Source organism: Podarcis erhardii (genome assembly GCF_964252035.2).
Source record: "Podarcis erhardii genome assembly, chromosome: 8".
NCBI lineage: Eukaryota > Metazoa > Chordata > Lepidosauria > Squamata > Lacertidae > Podarcis > Podarcis erhardii.
Window position 1 is genome coordinate 35,299,206 of NC_138499.1, and position 12,383 is coordinate 35,311,588.

The following is a 12,383-nucleotide window of genomic DNA, read 5'->3' on the forward strand; positions in this document are numbered from 1 at the left end:
AGGCCGCTGCCTTGCCGCTAGGCAGCAGCAGCCCCGCTCTCGGTCGGAAGGCGCCTCGGCCCCCTGCAGGGGAAAGAGGTCGAGCTCGCCAGGAAGGACAGGGGGCGATGCGAGAGAAGGAGGAGCAGCAGCAGCAGCAGCAGGAGGCGGAGGAGCCCCTCGGAAGTCTATAAGAGAGACGCGCTTCTCCACTCCCAGCCTGGACTACATCGCTACTGGCCGGCCAGGCGCCTCTCTGCCCCGGGTGCTCACCCCAGAAGACTAAGTGAGTGCTTTCCTGGGTAACTTTCTGCTCTTTCTATCTCAATAGCGGACAATTGTGCTGTTTTGTTATATTTCCTCTGGTTCTGCATTTGCGTGCAGTCTCATTTATTGTTAGAACCCAGTCATTGGGAAATCAAGCCCGAAACGGTTTCCCCAAAAAGTGCTGCTTTAGAGGTGCATCTTGGTGGTCTGTTTGCTTTCTGAACATGTTCTCTTGGAAGTTGCCTCAGTAACTTCCCTGGGAATAAAGGTTACCCTGCAAATCGAGGGAAGCGGGCTCGCTCAGCGTGGCGAGCTCCGCAGGCTCAACAACAAGCAGGTAATTTTAAACTGGACTGGCGAGCTCTCCCTAATCATCTTGCCATTATACTCAGGAGGGATTGAAAGTGATATTTGTTTCCTTGCAGGATTGTGAGCGAAGTCTCGCTGCTATTGATTCGTGTCGGGAGTTATTCTAGGCTCAACTGAGGAAAGGTGCGAATTTGTGGGCTTTCGGAATAGGGAATATCTCGATCTCTTAGAAGTTCCTGGCTTTTCGGATGCGAAATCAGTCAGCTGCTGTTTTTTCAGTGCCGGAAAGTCAAAATGTGTAGCTGTAAGAAAGCATTTTGAGTTACAGATGTGGTGTATAAGAACGAATACTTTTCGATGTTCCAACAGTTTGAATAAAAACAGTGTGTGTATATATATATATATATATATATATATATATATATATAATGGGAATGTATTACAGAACCTTTCACCCCGATCTTAAGAATAGAAGTTATTTGTGTGTATTGAGGATCAAGCCATACATCAGCCGCAAATTGACCTCAAGCCTCAAGAAAATGAGAGTGGGGAAAGGCATATTTGCATCCGGCTGCCCGTTAAAGTAGTGAAAATCACACTGATGCTTGGGGAAATTGTTGTACCTAGAACGTTGAATGGGAAATTCTGCACTACTTTTTCTTCCCTTGCAGTCCTATAAACATCTGCTCATAAGTAGCAGGAATTTAGTTCAACGGGGCATGCTCCTAAGTAAACAATGCTGCATACTAGATTTATCCTTTTAGGTTTAATTTTTGTAATAAAAACAGTTAGGCGGCAATGCTAAATTTAGTGCTTTCTTGGCTGTAAGCCTCATTCAGATAAGACTTCCAAATAATAAAATTTTGGATTGATGAATTTATTTGCTAATAAGTCCTACTGATTTTCCCCTACTCTGTGTTCAAATAAATGTTAAGAATGGGAAGGTGGCAGTAATACTGTTCATTACTCCCTAAACATCTCTGTTCATTTCTCCCAGTTAACTGATGTTACAGCCAAAGTGGTGTCTGAAGAGATCCTAAAAGCCCAATAAGGCACTACCTAGAATCCTTCTGTATCATCAAACATTTTTCAAATCCCTCAAGTGTAAAAGAGTTGTAAGTTGTTCAGTTACAATGTATTTGTTGGATGCTAACTAATATAATTTGCTTGTTGGAATGCTGGACCAGAAAAGGAAATGTACACATTCTATAGCAGTTCAATGAGCACCAAATATTTACTGAGCATTCAGGCAAATTAATTTTAAAAAAACAGCTATTGACAAAACAAATCAAAAGCAAAGGGGCTAAAACCTGAAAGGGAAAATATTGGGGGCATACTAAAACAAATGACAGGCAATTAAAATGCATTGATTCCTTCCAAATTGGTTATAGGAATACACTTAATTTTGGAATTCCACCACTGGAAGTCTGAGGACCATCTTGACTGGTTTTCACTCTTGACTACTTACAAGTCTATCTTTAGGATCATGTTAAAAAGATAGTGATGCAGATTTGCACTAAGGAAAATAAATGCATATAGGTTATAACTGCAGGTGACACATGATGCGCTAAATATCCCATGTAGATTTTGATCAGTTATTTCCCTACATGTGTATAAATAATGTTTATGGGAGTTTCTGTGCCTCTTTTAGAAGTGATTTTTCTCTGTCTACTGTAAGAGGAAAACTGTCACCACAGAAACTGCAAATTAGTCTGTGCCTGTAAATTTTTCTGTGTGAACAGGAACACAGGAAACTGCCTTAAACCAAGTCAAACCATTGGTCTACATAATTCAGCATTTTCTACCCTGACAGGCAATAGCATTCCATGGTTTCAGACCACAGACATTCCCAGCCCTACCTGGAGATGTCAGGGAGTAAACCTGGGATCCTCTGCATGGAAAGCATTTTGGCAGACACATTAAAATTACACACTACTAGATTTTAGACATTCCCTACAGTGTATGTTTCCTATTTCCTTTTGCATTCTGTCCCTTAGATTGTAAGCCTGATGGCAGGGGCTGTGTTGTTTTTTGATACCTTGTTCAGCTCCTTGAAAACATTAGGCACTAAATGTTAAATAATAATAATAATATCAGTAGTTTTGTTGTTTTTGACGACAGTCTGCTGCAATGACAGCATTCAGTTTTTAAAAAAACTTAACAATTGCAACAGTACAAAAATAAGAATCAGACGCATTCATCACCCTAAGTTTTTGCAAAATACTTGAATGGAACAGGGAAAGATTCTGAAACTAGGGGAAACCTTTGAGATGGGAATACAGTTCTTCCAGCGGTCCCGATCCTGTTCTCACCATAGGCATAGAATGTATGTTAGGCTCGCTCCCCCTCCATTCATTTTTCCACTTGAAGCCCCTTCCCTATGTCCCATTGATGAGTTGCTGTTAAACCCCTGCAGAAACACCCTTCCACCCCAATCACACACTATATACAATGAAGTGCAAGACTGAGCATCAAAATAAATTTTTGCCTGGGATAGCAGAACAGCTTGATTCAGCCCTGTTAAGGTCTGGGTTTCCTTTTGCAAACTGGTCCCTGGGTTTGCTACTATCCTAGCTAGATAGATAAATCGATCTAATTTATAAGACTCCTAGAAATATACTAGATTTAATACATAATATATACATGTCCAAGGAGCACAATTTCCTCAAACTCGTTGCCAATGAAATCTGTGGGACTGAAGTACAGCTGATCTGTAGTCCCTCTGATTTCTGTAATAATGTATGCTTGCTGGTTGTGTGTACATGCAGACAACTGTATATATAATCAAAAGAGCTAATCAGAAGCACAAAACTGTTTATCCTCCCCTTTGTATCTTGGCCTCTTGCATACATGCTTCAAAAAGCAACTCCTGCGGGTCAGAAGACCTTCCAGACCTTCTTCCAATGCAAAGCTTTGTGGTAGGAAATGAAAATGGGCAAAAGCTTCAGCATTTGCGCAAAAGCATTTTAGGTATGTGCCTAGAAGTCTTTGGATGTTGGCCAGTGTATATGCGAACACATATACATAGATATTCCAGGTATTTCTATGATTGTACACAATGGCCATGACTGAAAGAGCCACACACCTAGTTTTGAGTACCCAAGTGGTACAGTATGCAGCCAAATGGCAAGGTGCTGTTTACAAAACAGGGGAAATCCAATGGATCTCATTCACAGATGCAAACCATTGTTAGGATCATCTGCTCTTTTATCCTGACAAAAACACATTAAAAGGTCCCCGGAAGCTGTCTGCGGACAAACGCCAGCTCCCTCGGCCTATAGAGCGAGATGAGCACGCAACCCCAGAGTCATCTGCGACTGGACCTAATGGTCAGGAGTACCTTTACCTTTTTAATTTGTAAAGTAGTGTAAATTGGAAATGACAAGAAACCATCTCTTTTCAGTTTGTTTACTGCAACATATATTCAGTAAAAGCACTTTATTTTAAGGGTCCTGAATTGCAATCCTTCTCAATCAGAATTTTCAAGCAGTATTTCATGTTACATAACATCATCTGAACACTCATTTATGCAATCAGAAAAGTAACTTTATTGTTACCAATCATTTCCAAAGTGGTGATATTTCAGTTATGTTGAATAAAAACAATTTCTCTTCAAAGTTATAGGGGTCATTCAGATCAAAACCTTGCCGAATAGAATTTATTGCCATTCGTTATTTAATTACCAGAATCTTTTGTGAAACAATACAAAACAAAATACTTAGGGAGCAATCCATCCCCAGCATCCACCAGCCCAGAGGAAATAGGGTGTGGATCTTTCTGCCAAATGTTTATATTTTAAAAGGAAAGAGGAGATTGAACTAAAGTTTAATTTCTACTGGAATATTCAAAAAGAAAGAATGAATATTTAACCTCTGGAAGAAGTGGTTTTTTTTTATTCTAAAAGGACAGCCCATTTATTACCCACGTAGCAGAGTCAGATTCTGTGTAATTTGATTTTTCACACTTAATATAATAAGATATTATTTACAGAATGCAGAATTGGGCTCTAGACATATTCACTAGAAGTTTTAGGGTGGTTTTTTTTTTTAAGGAGAAATCCATCTGTTGAGTAAATACAATATAAGCTGTGTGATGCTGGCCCCACCATTAGGCAGAGTGAGGAAACTGTCTCAGATTTGGGATATTATGAAAGGGCAGAAAATTCTGAGTTATTTAATATTTTTATTGTATTTTAATTACTTACAAGGAGAGGTGCATGTGTTACCTTCTTCCTTGGGAGTTGGGTACCAAAATAACTTGTCCAGCCTTTGTCATTACACAATTTGACTTGGGGAAGAGTACTATGTGCTGTTCAGCTCAGTCAACAAAATATCTGCCATTTCTGTGGATAACTTTATTGGGCACTCTTAATGTTTAAGGTTACAGTATGTTGGTGCAAAAGCAGAAATTAATTCATTGAGTGAGATCACTGTTCAGAGAACGCAATTCTAAGCATGTGAGTAAATTCTAAACTTGTAAGTTTGACTGGTGTTCCGCCTAAACGTATACTTTTAAAGTTACCTGCTTCTGATTGCCTCCTATTTTATTGCTCTCAGGTCAGCCACTGTTTTCTGAAAGTCTTTTAGAACTGCCTGAACTCTGTACATGACCACAGTTCTTGGCTATGCATAGCTCCATAAGGTTCTGCTGATCTGCAAACTCTAATACAGATGATTTGTTTAGCCTAGTTCACCCAAACCTGTGACATAGTGAGGGCGGGGGCACAGGAGCAGTTGCCGCAAAATTGTTAGGCACACAAAATTTCAACACCCCGTGCTGCCTCAATACATTCCCAATTCCGGCATTGGGCTCTGTTGAAAATGACTTCTCCATGCAAACCAGGAATTGACCTCTCCAGACAATAGAACAACTCTTCTTATCTTTGCGGCTGCAATCTCCTGGGTGATGTGAATGCCATTAGGCAGTTGAATGTGCATGCATACTCATACCCTCCAACATTTCTCCGGTGAAAATAGGGACATCCCATTCCATAATGATAATTTTACTATTTATATCCCGCACATCTTATTGGGTTGTCCCAGCACTCTTGGCAGCTTCCAACATATATAAAAACATAATAAAACATGAAACATTTAAAAAATCCCTATACTGGATTGCCTTCAGATGGCTCGGGGATTGAATAACTCTATACCCTCCAACATTCCTACAATGAAAATAGGGACATCCTAAGGAAAAGCGGGACATTCTGGAATCAAATCAGAAATTGGGATGGCTTCTCTAAATCAGGGATGTCCCTGGAAAATAGGGACACTTGGAGGTGGGAGGTTTCCCTCCCACCCATACTTCCTCCACATGGCCCCGGGTGCTGCCAACCCACGCTACACCACTGCCTAAAACTAGTGGCCAACCATGCAGATTGTACTCAAGAGTTACAAAATCAGTTCTATACTGATTTAATGAACTGGCTGTTATGAGCTGTGTTCCCTGAAAACACAGTGATAAAAGAGAAAAACAAATTGTACGTCCAAAGTGTTGCAGTAATACTAAAAAAAAAAAAATTGAGTCAGGATGTAATGATAACAACATTAAAAATACGTAACTCTGATCATCCTCTGAAGTACTTGGAAATAAGTGTCGTTGTTGGCTGCAGGTTCATCTCCACCAATGGACTATAGAAATGTACCGGAGAACTGCAAGGAGCTCACTGTGCCCTGCTCTAACTCCAGCTCTCTGCCAGCCAGTGTGTCTGGCACAGATTCTTCAGCTGGTCAACGAACTGCAATAGCCTTGGGGAGGCCAGCAGCTGCAAATGCCGCCCGAGAGCGCAGCCGAGTGCAGACTCTGCGTCATGCTTTTCTGGAGCTGCAGAGAACCCTGCCCTCTGTGCCACCCGACACCAAGCTCTCCAAGTTGGATGTGCTGCTCCTGGCCACTACCTACATTGCTCACCTTACCCGCAGCTTGCAGGATGAAGAAGAGTTGCCCGGAGAGGGCTTGGGCACGCTGAGAGGGGATGGCTATCTCCATCCAGTTAAGGTAAGCAATGCAAAACAAAGTGGTTTTCTTTTACTAGGCCGAATCAAGTAAGAGCATGAAGGCTTTTGTTATTTGTTATTAAATTTGTCAGTTGCTTTATCTTGCCCAGGGCAACCCAAATCAGCTTCCAACCAAACAGACAGACAAAAAGTCCCACATGCATCCATTAAAACCAAGAGAAAATTGAAATGCATTTAAAACATCCTGCCCACATCTAAAAGGCCACAGATGGTTAAAGGCCAACGGCCTGGATATAAAGGAAAGTTTTTGCTTGGCACCAGATGTATTTTGATGGTGCCAGGCAAGCCTCCTTGGGGGAGAGTCTTCCTCAAATGGGGAGCTACCACAGAAAAGGCCCGTTCTCATGTTGCCACCCTCTGGATGCTTTTTTGAGGGGCATACAAAGAAGGGCCTCAGATGATTATTGCAGGGTCCAGGTCGGTTCAGATGGGAAGAGGCGATCTTTGAGGTATTGCAGTCCTGCACTATTTAAGACTTTTAAGTAAAAATCAGCACTTTGAATTGGGCTCAGAAACTAATTGGCAGGCAGCGCAGTCAGGCCAGGATTGGCGTTTTATGCTCAACCTGGTGAGCAACCTGGCCGCTGAATTCTGCACCAACTGAAGTTTCCAGACTGACTTCAGAGGCAGCCCTATGCAGAAGACACTGCAGTAATCTAACCTAGAGGTTATCAAAGCATAGATGACAGAAGTTAGGATATCCCTGTCCAGAGAGTGATGCAGCTGGGCCACCAGCCAAGCTGCTGCAAGGCCCTCAGCACCACCAAGGCCACCTGAGCCTCAAGCAACAGAAATGGATACAGACGTCCTAAGCTGTGTGGCTGCTCCTTCAGAGGGAGTGAAATAGGGTTTCCATATTTCAAGCAGAAAGAAATGTTGTTGAGCTTTTTTTACCCAAAGTTGGCTTTTGGAACAAAATTGCAAAAAAGCCATTTTTGAGCTATTTGTATGGAAAAATGGCAAAAGCAGCACCGCCAACATGGGCTGCCATACGCCCGAATTTTCCAGGACATTTGTCCGGTTTCCACCCGGACACTGCTGCTGACAGCAGTATTCCGGATATGGGAAAATCCAGACGTATGGCAACACCTGCAGATGTAAAGGAGAAGTAGAATTCTTCGTCAGATAGAACTGAAAGAAGTCATCTTTTTAGTTCAATGGAATCAAGAAAATGCCTCCCATTTACTTTGCATTAAAGAGTGCTTGCTCCTCCTGGCTACTGGCTCTTTAATTAGTAATTTCCTGAACTAGTTCCCTCTTGGCTTAGTTCAGGAAACTGCTAATTTAAAGGGTTGGTAATTAGGAAAAACAGGCAAACTATTACTGTAAGCAGCCCTTCACTTATTTGTTTCCTGTACTCATTCTATTCACTAGTGGTATAAAATTGGCCCTTACTCATTAAAAAATACATATTCTAACATGCCACCCCAATCTCCATGAGCAGTGTGAAACTCCAGAAAATGCAGGTGCACCTTAACTCAGGATCTGTGTTTCCTTTTAGACTAATGAGGCACAGCGGAGACTGTGGTATCTTTATGATATATGGTTTATTTACACATATGTACAACCTGAACCTAGGTGGAGGGTCTCACAGCATTGGCACCCCAACAGGTCCTTCCTTCCATAGCCAGAGCCTGGCTCTCAAATCGTCAGCAAGCCTCATGCCCTGCCCTCTCTCTAGTTTACATCCCTGATAACTGTAACCCACAGGTCTTCCCCCTTTTATCCCCTGAGGGATGAAAGAGGCATTCAGTTTATTCACTACTGAACACAGTGGATTACTACTCTCAAGGCACAGATCTGTAAACTACAGATCCCTGCACTCAGGTGTGTGTGTTTTCAGTATACAGTCGTACCTTGGATCTCAAACGCCTTGGCTCCCGAACAAATCGGCTCCCGAACAGTCAAAACCCGGAAGTGAGTGTTCTGGTTTACAAACGTTCTTTTGGAAATTGAACGTCCATTGGGGCTTCTGTGGCTTCCGATGGGCTGCAGGAGCTTCCTGCAGCCTATCAGAAGCCACACTTTGGTTTTTGAACGTTTTGGAAGTCGAATAGACTTCCAGAATTGATTCTGTTCGACTTCCAAGGTACGGCTGTAGTTTCATTCATCTCTTTTGTTTCAGAAAGCATGACACCTAAGCAATACTAATCTATTGTGTACTTTTGTATACATTGTCTTCTAGAAATGGCCAATGCGATCAAGGCTATACATTGGAGCTACAGGGCAGTTTTTGAGTCACTCAGCGCAAACAGAAAACACAAATCAAGGAGAAACTTCAAAAAATTCACAAATGTAAAGCTATGTTTTTATATTGAATGCTGTGTATTTATTATGCTGGATATATTTAAATTAAAACACTTCTTCCAGCAAATATGACCCTCCTCCCAATTGTATCTGGCATCATGTGAAGTAGGTGGACAAGCTGAATTTTAAGATAGTCACACATTCCTTTAGGTTGCTTTCTTTATGTCCAGAAGCAGTCTATTGGTGTGAGCAGTGCATTATGGTCCTCCTGCCGCAAACAACTTCCACAATTTCTGAAATAGCAAAATGTACATGCGTTGTACACATGATACCAACTGAGTTTCATGAACTCCTGGCAAATGTAACATTATTTGAGTCAACAAGCAATCCATCCCATTTGTGAAGGAAATGGCTGAATGTAACATGTGAGCTGACCCTTATAAATAATAGACAACTTGCAAGCATTAAAGCAACAAGGTTCGTGATTAACATAAGAATTATGGACTATCTCAATGAAGGGATTCATTCTGAACATATCCCTCAAGAAACACAGGTGTGCATTCTTTTGGCTGTTCACATGCATCCAAGCTTTTAAGAACTTAAACAGAGCTTTGCTGGATCAGCGATCCATCTATTCCAATGTCCTGTTTCCAAAAATGACTGCACAGATTCTCTCACAAAGTGCACAAGCATGACATCAAAGCAACAGCCCTCCACCATTGTTTGTGACCACACCTGGTATTCATAGGGTTCCTGAGCATGGAGGATCTATTTTGCAGTAATAATAATAATAATAATTTTTTATTTATACCCCGCTCTCCCCAGCCAAGGCCGGGCTCAGAGCGGCTTACAAACAATAATAAAAACAAGAAGAAAGATTACAACTTAAAAACAAAAATAAAATACAACATTAAAATAATGGAACATTAAAATATTAAAATGTAGCCTCGTCACAGGAGGAGAAGGAAAAGAAAAGAAAATAGTGGTTAATGGCCACTGATAGATCAGCATGAGCCTGTGTGTGTGTGTGTGTGTGTGTGTGTGTGTGTTTCTATAAAACATCTATAGAGTTTACAGTGTAGTTTGGCTGATCTTGTAAAGAAGGAGCTTAAAAAGCAGATCTGTGTTTATATGAACTTTGGATATGGATTTCTGTGTTGCATCTTAAGTGTGTAGAATTAAGATGCTTCTGCAATAAAATATAATTTCAATAAGCTGCAAATATTAATTAACCATAAAATGCAAACTTTTTACACTATGAAGTTTCTACACTGCATAGTATTTTTTTGTTTCTTTACTATTTGACCTTACTGTTTACAATTATTTTCACTGTATAATACCTGCCATATTAGGATAATACCAAATGTGGTTGATGAAGTGGGCTCTTTTCCACAAAAACGTATGCTATAATATATCTATTTAAAGTGCCACAAGACTCTTTGTTGCTTTTCCGCAGAGGTCCAAATGACCTTTAGAAGCATCTGCTATTCAAGAGCCTTTTCTCAGATGAATTTATTTGCCTCTTTTCACTGATAAAATGAATGTGTGTTAATAGTCAAGTGAGAACATTACAGTAAACAAAAACAAAACCACAATGTAAGCAGCTTTGTGTATGTAATCTAGCAATATTATGGGTGTTGTAATATAATTTATTATTTGTGTTTATCTCTGCTTTACGGTCTGAACTGCATTAATGTTTGAGGGAAAAGCTTACCGTACTTCTATACTGCAACATGTGTACATGTTTTATAGCTTATGTTCATTCCAGAAAACAGAGCTTGCATGCTCAGCTAGTTCAGCTAAAATATTTGCAGCATGTAAGCAACAGAGGTTATAAGATAAGTGCAGCTGAGGTTCACCTAGTTATCTTTTCTTATTGTATATGTTATACATGATTTTACAGAATTTTAATATTTATATTAAATACTTTAAAAACTGCTATGATTTGTCAGAATCAAAGAAATGAAACTGTTCCACAAGAAGCCAAAAATAAAATAAAATGCATTTAAGAGGAATATCTGGGAAATTTCTTTGTGGTACAGGGGTTAAGAATGTTATCATGTCTTACAATATTAGGATTTTCTTTAAAATAATAATAATGACAACTGATTAGCCTTTGACTCAGCCATCACTATGGCTTATTCCGGAACCATTCCAGCTACCATTCCCATGCTTTAACTGTGAAAAATGTGACTTGCAGACACACAGTCTCTGTAGAGGAATAATTCCTCCCCATATTTAACAGTACCTTTTCTAAGCACTAGTACTTTATAAAACTGAACACCTTTGTTAGTCAAAACAAAATAAAAAAATTCCTTCCAGTAGCACCTTAAAGACCAACTAAGTTAGTTCTTGGTATGAGCTTTCGTGTGCATGCACACTTCTTCAGATACACTTCTTCAGATACACGCATGCACACGAAAGCTCATACCAAGAACTAACTTAGTTGGTCTTTAAGGTGCAACTGGAAGGATTTTTTTTATTTTGTTTTGACTATGGCAGACCAACACGGCTACCTATCTGTAACTGAACCTTTGTTAGTGACATCATTCAGTTATTTCAAGCAAGAGCTGTGCATTTTTACTCAGAATACCTGATTTCAGTGGGACTTATTCTAGTTGGTATGTGTGCATAGGACTAAGGCCTAAAATGCTTGAACCCTGGTGACTCCTCACTTCTAGCATACTTTCCCTCCACCCCCATACTAAAATCAGAAAAGGAGCCTGCCCCTGCCATTCAATCCCAGCCCCAAAGCCTCACGAGAGCTGTTTCTGTGGGCCTTCTAGGCATAATGGCACAAGCGCATCTCCTGTGCATTGGTGCTGGGTAATTCTGGCCCATTCCTCAGTTTGCACAGAAACATCTTCCATCAAAATGTATGTGCGTCTCATGATCTGGAATACACACCTCATTATTTTTTGGCGTGTGGGCATATAAAAACGTATACATTTATAGCTAACCAATCCATAATTTGGAACAAGTCGTGACTTTAATCTCTTTTTTTTTTTCTTCATGTGACTCCCCCAATCTTATTTTTCTCTTCATTTGAGTCCCCCTCCCATCTGCCCCAAGCCTTTACTTTGCACAAAGACTGCTCTGTTCCATGTGGTCTCTAAGGGAGCAAATGGAGATTGACATAGAATATATTAACACCGAAAATGTTTTAACTAGTGGGTATACTATTGTAATTACAGCTTATAAACATGAACCCAAAGCGCATTGTATATAATATTTTTAATGTTTTGATTATATATGTGTATGTTTTTATTTATTTATATTTTGGGTGTGTTTCCCTTTGTCTGCTCCGTTGGCAGGGATCTGTTTTATTTAATCTTGTACAGCAGTATCTCGAATGAGGTTGCTATATAAACAATAAGCCACCCCATGGAGTGGGAGCAGCACCAGATAAAATTATGGGGGAGCACGGAATGTGCAAAGTACATGGGCGTAGCCAGGATTTTTAGGGAGGGGGAGGCCTTTTGTTGGGGGGGCAGAACCTCAGCTATGTATTTTTATTGATTTAGAGGGGCTGCCCCCTCACGGCTATGTCCATGGCAAAGTATA

At 40.5% G+C, this 12,383-nt stretch overlaps 1 protein-coding gene across 5 annotated transcripts; it reads left to right on the forward strand.

Moving 5' to 3' along the window:
• Window positions 1–138: 138 nt before the first annotated feature.
• Window positions 139–8,871, forward strand: TCF24 (transcription factor 24; the record flags this gene model as incomplete). 5 transcript variants are annotated; one of them, XM_081874828.1, is made up of 5 exons in its annotated part: window positions 147–265; window positions 672–738; window positions 3,419–3,525; window positions 6,167–6,552; window positions 8,758–8,871. In XM_081874828.1, exons 3-5 carry the CDS (start codon window positions 3,459–3,461, stop codon window positions 8,869–8,871), a joined length of 567 nt encoding a protein of 188 aa, XP_081730954.1. In that variant the 5' UTR covers window positions 147–265; window positions 672–738; window positions 3,419–3,458. The 5 variants fall into 5 exon arrangements, with proteins under 5 accessions (XP_081730957.1, XP_081730954.1, XP_081730958.1 ...); XM_081874832.1 differs by lacking the exon at window positions 3,419–3,525 and adding an exon at window positions 4,935–5,011; XM_081874829.1 differs by lacking the exon at window positions 147–265 and adding an exon at window positions 276–583.
• Between the last annotated feature and the right edge of the window lie 3,512 nt (window positions 8,872–12,383).